The 18,338-nt window shown below is 42.2% G+C and overlaps 1 protein-coding gene across 15 annotated transcripts in view; it reads left to right on the top strand.

Annotated features, from left to right (window-relative positions):
- BMPR1B (bone morphogenetic protein receptor type 1B) overlaps positions 1-8,728 on the top strand; it is a 708,903-nt gene extending 700,175 nt beyond the window's left edge. For all 15 annotated transcript variants that reach the window (XM_073589916.1, XM_073589827.1, XM_073589836.1 and 12 more), the window contains 3 exons: positions 4,935-5,110; positions 5,395-5,525; positions 8,301-8,728. In XM_073589916.1, coding sequence (XP_073446017.1) covers positions 4,935-5,110; positions 5,395-5,525; positions 8,301-8,426 — 433 coding nt within the window. In that variant the 3' untranslated portion in view covers positions 8,427-8,728. The remainder of the gene's footprint in view (positions 1-4,934; positions 5,111-5,394; positions 5,526-8,300) is intronic.
- The last annotated feature ends 9,610 nt before the right edge of the window (positions 8,729-18,338 follow it).

Raw genomic sequence — 18,338 nt, 5'->3', positions numbered from 1 at the left:
CATCATAGGCAGTTACAGAGCAGTTCTCCTAATCATATGTCTCACTTTCCAGAGCTGTGTGCTTGTTCGAATGCCTTATCTTTATATACAAATACAGTCGTAACAGTATAGATTCAGAACAGACCTCTGACAGACTGTTAATACGTAATAGGAGAATGAAGCTGCTCACCATAACTGTTACTCAAGGAGGAGCTCCCACTACTGACTCAAGGAGGAGCTCCCACTCCTGACTCAAGGAGGAGCTCCCACTCCTGACTCAAGGAGGAGCTCCCACTCCTGAAGAAATCAGGAAGTAAGGAGGCTGCATAGCGCTCATCTCTTCAATAGACAAGTTGAGAATACCACTTTAATAGAGTTGGAAAATATACCTATGATTTCTAATTAAATAAGTTTGTGTAATGAAGGCAGCTTCTAGCCATATGCCCTATTAGAATTTATACATAGATAAAAATCTGGCACTCCCATTCAGCAAAAATTAATATTTATTCAAAGTATAATAATCCAAAAGGTTATATTCATATGTAACGTTTCGGTCTCTACCTGGACCTTCTTCAGACAATATATAAACCCTTGGAGGGACCCCGTTTATCTTGATTGAGCGCTCCTCTCCATAGCACATTCTGCCCTACTACATAGCGCTAGCATCACTGGACCCCCTGTTACACAAGATATATGCACTGCCTTAATAAGCAATCTTACCTGTCTCCTATAATCATGATAAGCGGGGTCCCTCCAAGGGTTTATATATTGTATGAAGAAGGCCCAGGTAGTGACCAAAACGTTACATATGAATATAACCTTTTGGATTATTATACTTTGAATAAATACCAATTTTTGCAAAATGGGAGTACTAGATTTTTGTAACATATTACTAGGATTGGTATCCTTTTTCTGCGCACCCCTATTGTGCTCTACGGAGTGACGTATTTCTTTTATCAAATATATTAGAATTTATAGGCCTCATACACATGCCTGGTGTCCCCCTCTGAGTAAGAACTGGAAGCCGCACTGTTAACCCACAAAATACTGTAAGGAACACCTCCTACTGGCAGCAGACCACATTTTATCTTCATGTTTTCTCCTGACTGGGAGTTATCGGGTACTTTCATCTAGGGACATATGTGAGTAATGACAATCAGTGAACACTGCTACAGAATATGTTGGCACTATATAAGCAACAAGAAAAAAAACATTTTTTTCTTATAGAGAATGTGGTCGACTGTAAGTACCCTCATCCCAAGGGTGGCTAGATAGGCAGCTGGTGACACATACTGCATAGCAGCAGGCAGGGTGATACACAGCACTGGTGCCCAACCCTCTTCACATTGGAAGTTACTTTTCGCTAAAGATGAATTCACCTAAGTTAGTCTATTTATGCCCTTTGGCATATTGCTTGAAATTGGCAGTAATTTGCACAAATGCTATGCCACACAGACAGGCAGCAATGATGGGTAATTCTATTATTTAGCTGCTCTGGAAATGTGACCTAATTTTCTATACAATTCCTTCATTAAAGATTAATTTTATTATTCCACATTCACTTCATTTGGATATGCTCTTCGAAAATAGCTCATAAAGTACATTTCTCTTAATTTAGGAACTCAAGCACTAATATGTGTTTTTTTTTTTATCCTTCCTCGATTCATTCCATCCCATTAAAATCTAATTTAGTGAAGTAGGTATTAGAAAACATTCTCCTACTTTTAAACAGCTCCGACATTAAAAAAATAAATAAAACAACATTAAAAAGACAATAGAAGCAAATGACTTGTGTTTATTTACACAGCCCAATTGTGCATCAAAGTAATAGAAGTCACCTAGACAAAAGCTCTTATTAGAGGCCATCCCAAGGTGTGGAGGCAGGCTAGAAGCCGCGCGCTCTTTTACATCAAAGTATAGTTTAGAAGAAATCTGTTCCTGTGTTCCATAAAGATTTCATTGTTGTAGCTGTCATTGGGGTTTAGTCAAATGCTAATGAAATGTCAGAAATGGAGCTGATACCCACTGAGTTCTATGTCTAATTGTGGTTGCGCGTTTGAATACTTAAATCTAGCCTGGGGAAAGGACGCCTCTCCACTGTGCTCCTGGTTCACACTGCAAAAAAGAGAAACTATTGTTATTCCTGACGTCCAGACCAAGGTAGCTATGATCCTGACAGTGATTGATTTCTCTGTAGACTGATTGCATACACCCACACTTTAGCGTAATAGACTTGCATGAATATAATAACCAGTGGCACAATATAGCTTCAGCCAAAAAACTCTGAAAGAGCTTCCTAATGTTTAGAATTTCATTTCAGACAATCCATTTAAAAAAAGTTTGAATAGTTTTAAAAAGATGTTCACTTACAGCAGTTAATAATCTCCTATTTAAATATGGTAATTCAGAGTTGAAGTAGAAGGTCCAGTTCTGGACCGTAAGTTATTAGCCAGAAGAACACCTCTAAGTCAGAATCCCTCCCCCCCTAAACATAATGATACCACAGTTCCGAGGAGCCCATCTCGGCCAGGAATAGTCGGGGCGCCCCCGCGTGGCAAACAGTCAAGTAATGCCGCATGATTTTTAAAGATACAGCACTCTCATTGGTTAATACTCTTTATACTTTTATTTTCAGATGTTCAAAGAATATTTCATCTAAATTAAACGCAAATTTTATGTTCTGGGTGGCGGTATAACACTCAGTCAGGCTAACCACCTAATATAGAATGCCCAGGTCCCCTTGCCCCACTTAATGCTGGCATAGCAGGTCGACCACCACCTCTCTATTATCTGGGAAGTAGTCAAGGTCTCAGACTGGAGCTATCTTTTGACTAGCTCCAACAAGTCATAACACAAAGGAAATAAAAATTTGTATAACACAAAGAAGGGGGAAAAAAGGCAAATTGGATATTATTGCACACAAAGCTACAAAAATGTGCTGGAGAAAATTGATGACACCATTCCAAAATTGTGGGTAATCAACTTTGTCTGAAAAATATTATCAATCTCAAAGTTAAAAGTTCCTCTCCAGAGATCTTGAGGTTCCGTTGTCCACGATGCACAAAATAATCAAGAAGTTTACAACCCATGGCACTGTAGCGAATCTCCCTGGATGTGGATGGCAGAGAAAAATTGATGAAAGGTTGCAACGCAGGATAGTCTGGATGGTGGATAAGTAGCCCCAAACAAGAGGAGACCTGCATGGAGGAATGGGCCGATACCACCAGCAGTGTGTGACAACCTTGTGAAGACTTACAGAAAACTTTTGACCTCTGTCATTGCCAACAAAGGATATATAACAAAATATTGAGATGAACTTTTGTTAATGACCAAATACTTATTTTCCACCATAATTTGCAAAATAAATCTTGCCAAATCAGACAAGGTGATTTTCTCGATTTTTGTTTTCACATTTTGACTCTCATAGTTGAGGTCTACCTATGATATCAATCACAGACCCCTCTCATCTTTTTAAGTGGGAGAACTTGCACAATTGGTGGCTGACTAAGTACTTTATTTCCCCACTGTATGTATAATATACATAGAGTTCCATGTTTCCACCACATGTGGATGCTAATAAGTACTTCCAAACATATACAGTATACAAATTGCAAAAGGTGCTTACTAGTAACATATTATATCCATCATTTTAAGATATTAGTAGAATAAAGTGGCAGTGCATATATAAACATATCCATAAAGTACGTATGGCACTAAGAGCATGAAATAGTCACTGCAACTAGTAATATAATAGCAGCTGGTGCATGTGCAAATAAAGTGCATTTATTACCCCAAATCCAGAAGGTACATATGGCACTAGTCACCTACCTTAATAGTGCCTGAATCACGGAGCAGTGAAATGTAACAAGTCCCACAATGTCACCATACCATAAGGGAATACCACATAACAGATCATTTAATGAGTAGAGACAAATATTTGCCCAGATGTACCCTTTAAAGCGCGTTTTGCATACAATGCTTCTTCAGAAAGTGCTTCTACTGAAAGTCACTGACTCTTTCTCCTGTTAAAGGGAATCTGTCACCAGGTTTGTGCTATCCTATCTTAAGCCCCCGTCACACATAGCGATTTCGCTAGCGAGTCACAAGTTTTGTGATGCAACAGCGATCTCACCAGCGAGATCGCTGAGTGTGACACCTATCAGCGACAGTCCCCCCTGCCAGTATCGCTGATCTTTGATGGAAAGCCCTGGACATTTTCTTGATTGCTGGTCTCCTGCTAGCCAGCATGCATTGCTGCGTGTGACAGGCGGGAAACAAGCGATCAGCGCACTGGTAACTAAGGTAAATGCAGGGTTTATAAGCAGCGCGCTGTGCTTAGAAACCCTCTGTGTACCTTAGTTACCAGCGCGCTGATGCAGGGAGCTGGTAGCCAAGGTACACATCGGGTTTCTAAGTGACGCGCGCTGCTTAGAAACCCGATGTGTACCTTAGTTACCAGCTCCTTGCATCAGCGCGATGGTAACTAGCGTACACAGCGATGCGCGCACTCGGCGTCGCTGGTGCTGATCGCTGGTGAAGCTGCCTGTTTGACAGCTCACCAGAGATCATGTAGCGACTCGCCAGCGATCCTGACAAGTTGATATCGTTGTCGGGATCGCTGGTGAGTCGCTATGTGTGACGGGGCCCTTAGAGCAATATGATGTAGGGACAGATACCCTGATTCCAGTGATGTATCACTTTAATGCTTGTTTATACAGATTGCAAGGCTGTAGCTTCAGTCTATGCACCGATTAGCTAAGGGTCTGAAATGACTGGCATATCGTGATGCTGTGCCATACACGTCTTAGTTAAAATATTCCTTTATAACAGAAAACTGCCTTTTCAAAGGAAATGAGCACTGTATATCTATAGCCTGTAGATATAGGGCATCACTATCCGATCCTCATTGTTTGCATTGATATGCTCATACCTCCATTCTGTACTTTGCATTTCAGCGATACTAATGAAGTGGACATACCCCCAAATACTAGAGTTGGCACCAAGCGATATATGCCCCCTGAGGTTCTTGACGAGAGCTTAAATAGGAACCACTTCCAGTCATACATAATGGCAGACATGTACAGCTTCGGACTCATCCTCTGGGAAGTTGCAAGAAGATGCATATCTGGAGGTAATGAAATCAATATCATTATCTCATAATCATGATGATCTATAAATAAGAATGCAGTCAATGACAAAGCTTTACTAAACTCTCCATATGTTCCTTTCCTGATTACTCTGACCTTGGAAATCTATAACCAAAGATTTGTGTCCATAGGAAGAAACCTTCATAATGAACAGTTGGCAAGAACAAATAAACTCTGTATTTTCCTTATGGCAGCATAGAATTCCTTGTAGAAATGAGCCTAGGGAAAGTGAAAAGAAAATACTAAATTCATAATGTCTTTTCTTCAGGTATATTAGAGGAGTACCAGCTGCCCTATCATGATGTTGTACCAACCGACCCATCTTATGAAGACATGAGGGAAATTGTCTGTATCCGGAGGTTGCGACCCTCATTTCCGAACAGATGGAGCAGTGATGAGGTATGGGAGGGGGCATGAAACCGTCGAGATTTTCCATCATTTGTTTCAATACATTATACAATCTACGTCTTTTCTGATACACTGTTATTAATATTTTCCCCAATCAGCAAGGAATATTTCAGTGCTCCTATAATGAACTAGTTTTGAAAATAACAGAATGATGAGTGTTTAGTTAAGCTGAGAATTAGGATGTTGCGTCTTCACCGTCAAGTCTTAGAAAATGTTTATCAAGGCATTGCATCCCACTTATGGAGAGGTGTTATAGAGAAAACAATGAGGACAATGCGTTTTCTTCAATGTCTTTATATTCTTTGCCCAACTGTAGATTTTCCAACCAACCTTAAAAACTGAAAACTCCATCAAGTCTTCTATAATTACAAACCCCATTTAATTCATGGAAAGCCAAGGAACATTGTTAGACTGCATAGACCCAATTCACCATCTAATATATAAAGCTGAATGTTGTATGTGTGTATGTCCGGGATTGGCATCCGCACCGTCGCAGCTACAGCCACAAAATTTTGCACAGTCACACATCTGGACCCCGAGAGCCTCATAGGCTATGTTGTGAGGCGAAATTTTAACCCCGTGCATTCCAATTCACTCAGGAGAGGATTAGACACACGGCTCAGCAGTCAGTATCACACAGGATAGGATTAGATACACGGTTCAGCAGTCAGTATCACACAGGATAGGATTAGGTACACAGCTCAGCACACAGGATAGGATTAGATACACGGCTGAGCAGTCAGTATCACACAGGATAGGATTAGGTAAACGGCTCAACAGTCAGTATAACACAGGATAAGGTTAAATACACGGCTCAGCAGACAGTATCACACAGGATAGGATTAGATACACAGCTCAGCAGTCAGTATCACACAGGATAGGATTAGATACACGGCTCAGCAGTCAGTATCACACAGGATAGGGTTAGATACACGACTGAGCAGACGGTATCACACAGGATAGGATTAGGTAAACGGCTCAGCAGTCAGTATCACACAGGATGGGATTAGATACATGGCTCAGCAGTCAGTATCACACAGGATAGGATTAGGTAAACGGCTCAGCAGTCAGTATCACACAGGATAAGGTTAAATGCACGGCTCAGCAGACGGTATCACATAGGATAGGATTAGATACACAGCTCAGCAGTCAGTATCACACTGGATAGGAATAGATACACAGCTCAGCAGTCAGTATCACACAGGATAGGATTAGATACACGGCTCAGCAGTCAGTATCACACAGGATAGGATTAGGTAAACGGCTCAGCAGTCAGTATCACACAGGATGGGATTAGATACACGGCTCAGCAGTCAGTATCACACAGGATAGGATTAGGTAAACGGCTCAGCAGTCAGTATCACACAGGATAAGGTTAAATACACGGCTCAGCAGACGATATCACACAGGATAGGTTTAGATACATGGCTCAGCAGTCCGTATCACACAGGATAGGTTTAGATACATGGCTCAGCAGTCCGTATCACACAGGATAGGAATAGATACACAGTTCAGCAGTCAGTATCACACAGGATAGGAATAGATACACAGTTCAGCAGTCAGTATCACACAGGATAGGTTTAGATACACAGCTCAGCAGTCAGTATCACACGGGAGAGGATTAGACACATGGCTCAGCAGTCAGTATCACACAGGATAGGATTAGATACACAGCTCAGCAGACAGTATCACACAGAATAGGATTAGATACACGGCTGAGCAGTCAGTTACACACAGGATAGGGTTAGATACACAGCTCAGCAGAAAGTATCACACAGGAGAGGATTAGGTACACAGCTCAGCAGACAGTATCACACAGGAGAGGATTAGATACACGGCTCAGCAGGCAGTATCACACAGGAGAGGATTAGATACATGGCTCAGCAGACATTATCATACAGGATAGGGTTAGATACACAGATACACATGTTGTTTATCAAAAGGCTCTTGAATGAGTTGAAAATAAAATACTATCAATACTTGGGTAATCGTTTAGTTAATTTGTGTTGCAAATCTGTAGTGTTGAATATATGATGTGAACTGTTTTTATGTGCAATATAATCATTATAATTTGTTATAACTAACCACAGTTGGTTACTATGCCCAGGCAATGCCAGGCTCTTCAGCTAGTAGAGTGATAAAAGCCTTCTGACCCCTACTGTCAATTGAAAACATTCATGGATCAGCTTTCTACAATATTTCCAGTGTCCCGCTATAGTGCATCTCAGCTTTGGACAAGCCATACTTGTTTGATGGGTTTTTGTAAATTAGTTAGTCACAAAGTGCCCCAATGTTGGTACCCCCATCAAACATAATTATTCTGTGGAGATACCTACAGTGCTGAAACAAATAAATGAGGACAGGACAGGTCAAACAAAGCAAATTATTCTCCTAGTAGCTGTCTTCCACTTTGAAATGAGCATCCTAAATAGGGCACCCCACCTCTATTACCAGAATTCTGCCAATGGACTTCCTAAACTGTAAATCCACTTTAAGAACAACATCTTCCCTTTCTATTTGCACTCAGCCACTTGCATAATTGTAATAAACGGTCTTTACTTAGCACAATAAAGTATTAGGTTAAAAAGAAGAAATCAAATCAGTGGTGTAGCCATCATGGGCGCAGAGATAGCAGATGTGTTTTACCCCCAAGGTCCTTCTGCATCACTAGTGTTATTAAAATATTTTGCTTTACAGAAAACTTGATTATCATAATAAAGTCATCTTGAATGTTTTACTATTCTGAACCCTGTTTTCTATCTGCAGTGTCTAAGACAGATGGGAAAACTGATGACAGAGTGTTGGGCCCACAACCCAGCTTCACGCCTCACAGCTCTACGAGTGAAGAAGACACTTGCCAAAATGTCAGAGTCTCAAGACATCAAGCTTTGATTTGATTCCTGACTACGTTATAGAATACTCAAGAAAATGGACTTATTTTTTGTGACTGAAAACCTTTAAAAGAAAATGCTATTGGTCGCATTGAGCACCACGAATGTCAAGACTGGCGATGACAATCTATAGACCTCGGTGACTCAAGATGGTGTATACAGGAAACATGGTTTCCATGATTAGATGAAAGAATTAGCATGTTGCTTTCCGTGAAAGCAAATACGTTTTTAATGTTTGAATCAAAAGACAGAGTTCTTTAATCTTCTAATAATAAAAACTGATGTAAACAGAAGTTTCATATATATATTGTAGCCGTTTCTGCTCTTCGGTAACCGCTTGGATATGCACAGGGTTTTATATCAAAACAGAATAAAATTTATTGTCCTTCATAAACTTTAAAGCTTCAAGCTGAAAACAGCCTTTCTTCAGCACAAATTAATTACAAGTAGTCCTTTCTTCAGAAGAAAAATGAATAATAAATGGTCCTTTCTTCATCGCAAATGAATAACAAAATAGTCCTTTCTCTGGTAAGGCAAAATAAATCAAAACGGTCTCATAGTCTCTATGCTTTATGCCTTAGTGACTTCTTAGTCTCTTCTGTTAACGGTCTTTCTCCATCTCCAACACAACACACTCTGCTTAGCTTATCCAGCTGCCTGTTATTTTGCCTGTAAGATCCAGACTGGTGTATGGGAGTAACCTTTCCCATCCAGGCGCTTTTGGTTGTGCCTAAATACTGGACCCAAAATCCAGTCAAACAAAAACACATCTCTGTAACCTAGTGCTGCTGGTACAGACTTTACATTACTAAAGCATTGGTGACACATAGATGCCATCTAAGACATTACCACCTGCTTTCTTACATAACTCCTCCACTTCCTGTAGAAAACAAGGGATTTGGAAACTTCTGCTAAGAAACAGTACACCCCCCGACAGAGCATGCAAATTTCCATGTAGCTTACCAGGTTTATGCTCTACTGTTGAGTCATTTTTCCCACATGGGGAAGCTTTCTGCTCAAGTAGACTTTCAGATGTTCCTCTCCATAAATCTCCTTAAACATGACACCTCCTAGCCCGATATCTGTCTGGACTATGAATGCTTCGAAGAGCTCTAGTGCTATCAACATGTTTGCCTACAGGGGGCCATTTTAAGCTGCTGAAATGCTCTCTCAGGCTCCAGAGACCACTTAACTATAACTGATTTTGTGCCCTTTAGGAGGTTAGGTTGAGGCACTGCTATTTCGGCAAATTTAAGGACAACACCCCAATAATGGCTTAGCATTCCCAGGAATGCTCTAACTTGTTTCTTTTAATTACCTCCTGGTGGACTTTAGGGATCCTATAGGGCATTAAATTGACTTGAGAGTGAAACTTAGTATCTCATGCTCAATGATACGAGTGAGACCTGGCAACGCCGAAAACTTGTCCCTACTTTGATGTACCACTTTCTGACGCTGTTTTTTTTGCAACAGCGTTCAAAGCCATTAAAATTGGTTTGAATTACTGACTGGTAACCAACTTACAATTTTACTTAAAAAAATGCTTTGTCCCAATTAATTTGCACAGCACTGAACAATGTGTGAGGGGAATTCACTATACTGTGTGTGTGTGTGTGTTTGAGGGGCTGCACTGTACTGTGTGTGTTTGTGGGGTGGCTGAATTATACTGTATGTGTGGGGGCTGCATTATACTCGGAGGGGGCTGCATTATACTCTGGGGGACTGCATTATACTGTGTGTGTGAGGCTGCATTATAATGTGTGTGCGAGGGAGTTGCACTATACTGTGTGTGTGTTTGTTGGGGGGGGACTGAATTATACAGTTTGGGGGGGCTGAATTATACTGTGCGTGGAGCTGCATTAGTCTTTGTGTGGGGGGGCGTGCAGAGATGTCTGTCTCCGCAATATAATTTTCACACATACAATGTTTTGTATGCAGTGATTCCGCACAGTTCAATGAACACATGCAGATTCACCTGCGTTCAATATCCGGAAGCGCTTTGGATGCAGCGGCCATGTTCTGCGTCCAAAACGCTGCCAATTACTGAACGTGTGCACCTACCCTAATGTGGCTGGGAAACTAGCCTCAAACGACTTCATTATTGTCGATCGCGCTCGTTTAGCGGCATGAACTCAGCGCATATAAATACAACAAAAATGTTTGTGTAATATGTGACCATTTGGGGCCCCACTCTAAACTTTTTCCCATAGGCCCACTTTGTCTAAAACCGGCCCTGGTTGACATGTCTATTTTTTGTGAACTGGCTGCGAAAAAACCCCACATTCAATATATAAAAGTTGTCACATGTATCACTGTATACGTAAAGATAAATTACGGCTCACTATTCCCACAAGTCTCCATCCTCCCCCTGTGCTCAGTGATCATACAAGGCAATAAATCCACTATGAGAAAGATTGCCACTCCCTCTTTCTTATATTTCATGAATGAATCTTGAAAAAACAGAGTTTTAGAGATTACACCATCTTACCGCTCATTCCCATGTCAGTTTCTTGCATACGAGTGCTGTTTTTCACGAATTGCTCTCATACCTCTAAAAGTGAATGGGGCCATTCACATATCCATGATTTTTTTCGGACCAAGCAGTCAGTGCAAAATTGCTGAGACTTTTTTTTTTATTTTGATTCAAATATGAGATGAAAATCGGCAATGTCATCCAAATGCAGTTTGATTTTCACAGACTGTTAAGGTAGTTTCACACTTAGCGATGTACCAGCGATCCCGACCAGCGATATGACGCGGTCAGGATCGCTGGTACATCGCTAAGTGGTCGCTAGTGAGCTGCCAAACAGGCAAATCTCACCAGCGACATCGCAGGGGTCGGGGGTCGCTACTTACCTGTCAGACGAGGCGATGAAGACGTCCTCCCGCCTGCGTCCACGCGTCGCTCGTCTCCACAGCAGGAAGCTGACGACGAGAAAAGGACCAGGACGTTCTTGCGCGATCAGCGATAACCTGTGGGGGAGCGGTCGGAGGTAAGTATCAGACATAGCGATATCGCTAGCAATATCGCTATAATGTCACAAAAACAAGTGACGTTATAGCGATATTGCTAGCGATATCTCTTAGTGTGACAGGCCCTTTAGGAGAAGGTGGAGAAAAGTTTCAGAAAACTGATGAAACTGATAAGTCTGCACAAAATTACTGTTTAAATGCTGTCATTTCTTCTCCTAGATAAACCTGTATTTATAGCTTATTCAGACTTATGAATAAGGAGATGTAATCTCTGAAATGCATTAGATATCTGCACAATTGTGCTTTTGTTCGCACGTGGTTGTGATACTAATGTGCCTGGAGGGGCGTAACAAGGCGAACATCTTCGCTAGAGCCCTTGCTGGTGTGGTTAGACTTGAGCTCAAATGGACACCAGATGCTACTCCAGGACAGCCCCTGGAGCCATGGCAGCCAACCCCCAAAGGGGCAGGGAAGCAGGACCGGTAAGGAACTGGTTAACAAGTGAGATATTTGATGGCAGCCTGATGAGGAATCAAGCAAAGGTGGGACAAGTAAAGGAACATGTGACGGCCATAGAATCACAGGTGCAGGTTCAGACTGATCAAGAACAGGACTAGGCACAGGCAGGACGGGTTCAGGTATAGATACAACAGGACGGACAGGATCAGTTGCGGACAGGGTCAGATAAATGGGATGGACAGGATCAGATTCAGGGTGCACAGAGACCTTAGAACTGGGTAACAGGAATCTCTCTGATACTAATATTGCTAAGGCGCCTCCCATTTGGGATGCCTAAAATACCTAATGTCTCGGAGCCATTGGCAGGAGACATTTTTGGAAGCATGCGTGTGGCCCCTTTAAGAAGCCAGGAGTGTGCACATGCCCAAAGAATTTTCCCAGGAAACCTGAGTGCGATGTGCTGGTCCTGAGAGGAGATAGAAATGTTGGGGAGTGGAACAGCATGGAGCGGTGAGTGAACACGCCAGCATCCCTGCTGAGAGGAGGAGGGGGACACAGGCAGGGGCACCATCGCTCTCTTAACTAGAGATGAGCGAACCTTTCCCAGAACAGTTCCCTGAATTTATCCAAACCCTATTGAATTCAATGGGAGGCAAAACCAAATGCATATACAACACCTTCGGGGGGTGGGGGTTTTCAAAAGCTGCCAAAACAAAACAGTTCAAATTAGGGACAAACAACAGGGAAAGTGGCAACAATTGACCCAGAGTACAAACAGTATAATTGCACAGCATGGGACAGGGCTTGGACCAGCATTTCTAGTTTAAACATTGATCAGTAGCAGGTGGATGATTGACAGATGTATGCCTGGTGCTCTGAGAGCTCTGCCAAATTCAGGCAACACATATTAAGGAGACCCAGTATTTGCAAAAATTCGGAAAAGTATTATCAATTGACCCACAGTAGAAGTTTTTATAATGGTGCAGCTATTGAATTTAAGTTGAAAATAAGAGATAGGTGAGGGACTGGTTTGGGCCTGCTGTGCTGCGAGTCCTGATACCTCATGCAACAGCTCAAACTGTTTTTTTGCTTGAAACATTTAAGGATAGTAACACAGGTAAACTTTGACAGAAACCAACCTTGCGGATACATACATAAATGTAGCAATCCCTCAAAGAAAACGTGCCCATGGCACTAAAGGGAGGAGTAAACTCCTATGATACTGTAGGTACGTGTGCCGACCGGGGGTGGTCCCTTTTTCAGCCGCGGACAGACTTGAGACAGAAACTGAGGTGCGTTCAGCTGGTCCTCTTTATTGGCCATCCTCTCGACGACCGCAGCACCATACAGCAGCTGCACGACAAAATCCGCACACAGGCCCGGGTACCTTTCACCTTCTCTGTCCTGATCGACGTCCCTCGCGGCTCTTTCACTGTGGCTGCCCAAGGCCTACCACAGCAGCGTTTCACCCGTCTGAGTCTGTCCGTCTCTGGTACCCCGGGCTCTTTCTGTCCTGCGGCTCTCCTGTCAGGGCCACCCCCACTGACCGTCTCTCCTCAGTCCCTTCTGGAGCTTCCTCTTCTGTTCGTCTCTCCCCTCTGTCTTCTCTTCTCCTGAGCTCCTCCTGGACTGGCTGGCTTCTGGAATGCTCTACCCCTTCTTGTATTCCCTCCCAGGGAATCCCCTCTAGAGCTCCTGTAACTCCGCCCCCCATGACTCTGCGGTTTCGTAGCCTTAGGCTGATGTTAAGCTCTTTCCTCACTGCTCCCTGCTTCCATCTTTTGGCCAAACTACAGTACTACACCTTCTTCTGTTTCTGCTGTCCTTGGTCTCCCTTTAGTGGCCAAATCCAGTACTTCACCATCTTCTACTGTCACTAGCTGTCTCCCACATTCAAATACAGCAGTCCACATCACGCACATTGTACCTTTACCTACCCACTGCAGACGGGTCCATAGGTCAATCCACTTCCCCTACAATACCATAATTCTACAAAAATTCTAAGAGTATGATGCCTCATGATAGAAAAGACAACCCAAAAATGTGTCTTAAAAAGTTAAAGCCTTTATTAGTACAATCTCATAAAAATCCAAAAAAACAATGCATATACAGTAAGTTGAGAACTGGTAAATGAGAAGATGGACGAGCCCAGCAGAAAATGCTCATATATAAATGCACATCAATGCAGCACAGACTGTAAAACTACTTTAAAGGTCTATATATAGTTGTGGCCAAAAGTATTGACACCCCTGCAATTCTGCCAGATAATACTCAGTTTCTTCCTGAAAATGATTGCAAACACAAATTCTTTGGTATTATTATCTTTATTTAATTTGTCTTAAATGAAAAAAACACAAAAGAGAATGAAGCAAAAAGCAAAACATTGATCATTTCACACAAAACTCCAAAAATGGGCCAGACAAAAGTATTGGCACCCTCAGCCTAATACTTGGTTACACAATCTTTAGCCAAAATAACTGCGACCAACCGCTTCCGGTAACCATCAATGAGTTTCTTACAATGCTCTGCTGGAATTTTAGACCATTCTTCTTTGGCAAACTACTCCAGGTCTCTGATATTAGAAGGGTGCCTTCTCCAAACTGCCATTTTTAGATCTCTCCACAGGTGTTCTATGGGATTCAGGTCTGGACTCATTGCTGGCCACCTTAGAAGTCTCCAGTGCTTTCTCTCAAACCATTTTCTAGTGCTTTTTGAAGTGTGTTTTGGGTCATTGTCCTGCTGGAAGACCCATAACCTCTGAGGGAGACCCAGCTGTCTCACACTGGACCCTACATTATGCTGCAAAATTTGTTGGTAGTCTTCAGACTTCATTATGCCATGCACACGGTCAAGCAGTCCAGTGCCAGAGGCAGCAAAGCAACCCCAAAACATCAGGGAACCTCCTCCATGTTTGACTGTAGGGACCGTGTTCTTTTCTTTGAATGCCTCTTTTTTTCTCCTGTAATCTCTATGTTGATGCCTTTGCCCAAAAAGCTCTACTTTTGTCTCATCTGACCAGAGAACATTCTTCCAAAACGTTTTAGGCTTTTTCAGGTAAGTTTTGGCAAACTCCAGCCTGGCTTTTTTATGTCTCGAAGAAGTGGGGTCTTCCTGGGTCTCGTACCCTACAGTCCCTTTTCATTCAGACGCCGACGGATAGTACGGGTTGACACTGTTGTACCCTCGGACTGCAGGGCAGCTTGAACTTGTTTAGATGTTAGTCAAGATTCTTTATCCAATATCCGCACAATCTTGCGTTGAAATCTCTTGTCAATTTTTCTTTTCCGTCCACATCTAAGGAGGTTAGGCACAGTGCCATGGGCTTTAAACTTCTTGATGACACTGCGCACTGCAGACACAGGAACATTCAGGTCTTTGGAGATGGACTTGTAGCCTTATGATTGCTCATGCTTCCTCACAATTTGGTTTCTCAAGTCCTCAGACAGTTCTTTGGTCTTCTTTCTTTTCTCCATGCTCAATGTGATACACACAGGGACACAGGACAGAGGTTGAGTCAACTTTCATCCATGTCAACTGGCTGCAAGTGTGATTTAGTTATTGCCAACACCTGTTAGGTGCCACAGGTAAGTTACAGGTGCTGTTAATTACACAAATTAGAGAAGCATCACATGATTTTTCGAACAGTGCCAATACTTTTGTCCACCCTCTTTTTATGTTTGGTGTGGAATTATATCCAATTTGGCTTTAGGACAATTCTTTTTGTGTTTTTTCATTTAAGACAAATTAAACGAAGATAATGCCAAAGAATTTGTGTTTGCAATCATTTTCAGGAAGAAATTGAGTATTATCTGACAGAATTGCAGGGGTGTCAATACTTTTGGCTACAACTGTAACATACCACAATGAGTGTAAGGAGTGGGGAAGGTACTATGCACATCAGAAAACAGTCTAATCCAAACGATGAAATAGACCTTGGACAAGCATTTCTAGCTTACAAATTGATCAGTAAGAGGTGGATGAGTAACATGTGTAGGCCTGGTGCTCTGAGACCCCTTCCACTACAGGCAGCTCACCAGATGAAGACCCAACTTGGAGACTCCACATTTCAAAAAATTATTGGTACACATCACAAAAATGACATCAATTTCCCCAGAGTAGAAATAGTATAATTGTGCTCTGAGACCCCTGCCATTTACCAAAAATGTGCCTTGTTGTGACTCATGAGAAAGCAAAAGGAGGAGAAATATGAGGTGCTTTAAAAAAAAAACAAAAAGACAAATTGTAAAAGTAACAGCGGTGGACATACCTTCTAATTGTTGCTACCAAGCCATTTGTTATCAACCAAATACCCTGTTGTGTTATCCTTTTACTAGCACTTGCTATTTACTGTTACTTTTTTACATCAGAGTATTTTTATACGTTTGTTTTACTGTGTGTTTCTGTGTTTCAAGGCATTTGTTAGTAACATCAGCAGCAGTAGCAACAGCAGCCACAAAAACCGCAACAAAGGTGTCACAGGCTGCAATAATGCAAGATCAATCCAGCACTCTGAAAACTACACCATTGCCTAGTTTGCCCAGTCTGTGACTGAGGTGCAAAAGTCATTGGAGATCCATGACTTGTTCATCTTGATGAAAGTTCTGTGATCTACCCTTTCAGGGGCTAGCCAGATGCACTTATCCATCAGGACACCATTAGCAGCACCTAAGACACCTTCTGAGAGAACACTGGCTACTCGGCATGACAAAACCTCCTAGGCATGACTGTCAAGCTCAGTACACTCTTCCATTTTTGAAGACCAAAATGAAAAAGGGTCCAAACCTCTGCCGATGGCATTGATGTTGAGTTTGAGATACTCCTGCACCATCCTCTCCAGTCGTTCACTAGGTGTCAGACTTAACATATTTTTATACGTTTGTTTTGCTGTGTTTTTCTGTGTTTCAGTCTTTTGGTGGTATGAACACTGTCCTACATACTTGTTCTCTGTTTGCATAGCCCATGTGTTTGTAGTCAGACTTAACATAGTAAGATAACATATTTAGCAAGGCCAAAAAAGACATTTGTCCATCCAGTTCAGCCTATATTCCGTCAGAATAAATCCCCAGATCTATGTAATTCTAAAGAATCTAATAACTGTAAGATACAATATTGTTACGCTCCAGGAAGACATCCAGGCCTCTTTTGAACCCCTCGACTGAGTTCGCCATCACCACCTCCTCAGGCAAGGAATTCCAGATTTTCACTGCCCTAACAGTAAAGAATCCTCTTCTATGTTGGTGGAAAAACCTTCTCTCCTCCAGATGCAGAGAATGCCCCCTTGTGACCATCACATTTCTTGGTATAACCAGATCATCGGAGAGATATTTGTGTTGTCCCCTTATATACTTATACATGGTTATTAGATCGCCCCTCAGTCATCTTTTTTCTAGACTAAATAATCCTAATTTTGCTAATCTCTCTGGGTGTTGTAGTTAATTTTGTTTCCCTCCTTTGTACTCGCTCTAGTCCCATTATATCCTTCCTAAGCACCGGTACCCAAAACTATACACACAGTACTCCATGTGTGGTCTAACCAGGGATTTATACAGATGCAATATAATGCGCTCATCGTGTGTATCCAGACCTCTTTTAATGCACCTCATGATCCTGTTTGCCTTGGCAGCCGCTGCCTGGCACTGGCTGCTCCAGGTAAGTTTATCATTAACTAGGATCCCCAAAGTCCTTCTCCATGTAAGATTTTCCTAGTGGTTTCCCATTCAGTGTGTAATTTTTATATTGATTCCTTCTTCCCTTGTGTATAATCTTACATTTATCATTGTTAAACTGCATCTGCCACCTTTCGGCCAATGTTTCCAACTTATCCAGATCCAACTGTAGCAGAATACTATCTTCTCTTGTATTGACTGCTTTACATAATATTGTATCATCTGCAAATATCAATATTTTAGGCTACTTTCACACTTGTGTTTTTTTGGTGCACGTTTTTTGCGCACTCAAGCGCATGAAAAAAATGCATCATGCGTTTGTGTGCGTTTTTTGCGTATTTTTTTTAAAAACGCATGTTTTTTTGCGCATACGTGCGCATTACAATGCGCACATATGCGCACCCATTACAATGCACACGTATGCGCACCCATAGACTATAATGGGTGTTTTGCTGTAAAAAAAAACGAATTGCGTGTGCATGCGTTTTTTGGGGGCAAGTCGGACGCACAAAAAATGCAACAGGATGCATTTTGTGTGCCCGAGCGCACAGTACAAAAAGACGCATGCGCATACAAACGCGTACAAACGCATGTGTATGCGCACCTATGTTAAAGTATGGGGAAAAACCGCCTGCGTTTTTTTTGCGCTAAAAAACAGCACAAAAAAATCGCAAGTGTGAAACCAGCCTAAGGGTGGTTTCACATTAGCGCTTTTTAAGTGCACGCACGGCCGGGGGTAGCTCCGCCCCCGAGCCGGCTCTCTGCCCGGCGTGCCCGCCCCTTGCTTGTAGCGCCGCCTCCTAGCGCACAGCGGC

Source organism: Dendrobates tinctorius, unplaced genomic scaffold, assembly GCF_039654945.1.
Source record: "Dendrobates tinctorius isolate UK_male_01 unplaced genomic scaffold, ASM3965494v1 ptg000011l, whole genome shotgun sequence".
Classification (NCBI taxonomy): Eukaryota; Metazoa; Chordata; class Amphibia; order Anura; family Dendrobatidae; genus Dendrobates; species Dendrobates tinctorius.
Note: the sequence above shows the minus strand (reverse complement) of the source record. Positions and strands in the feature narration are given on the sequence as shown.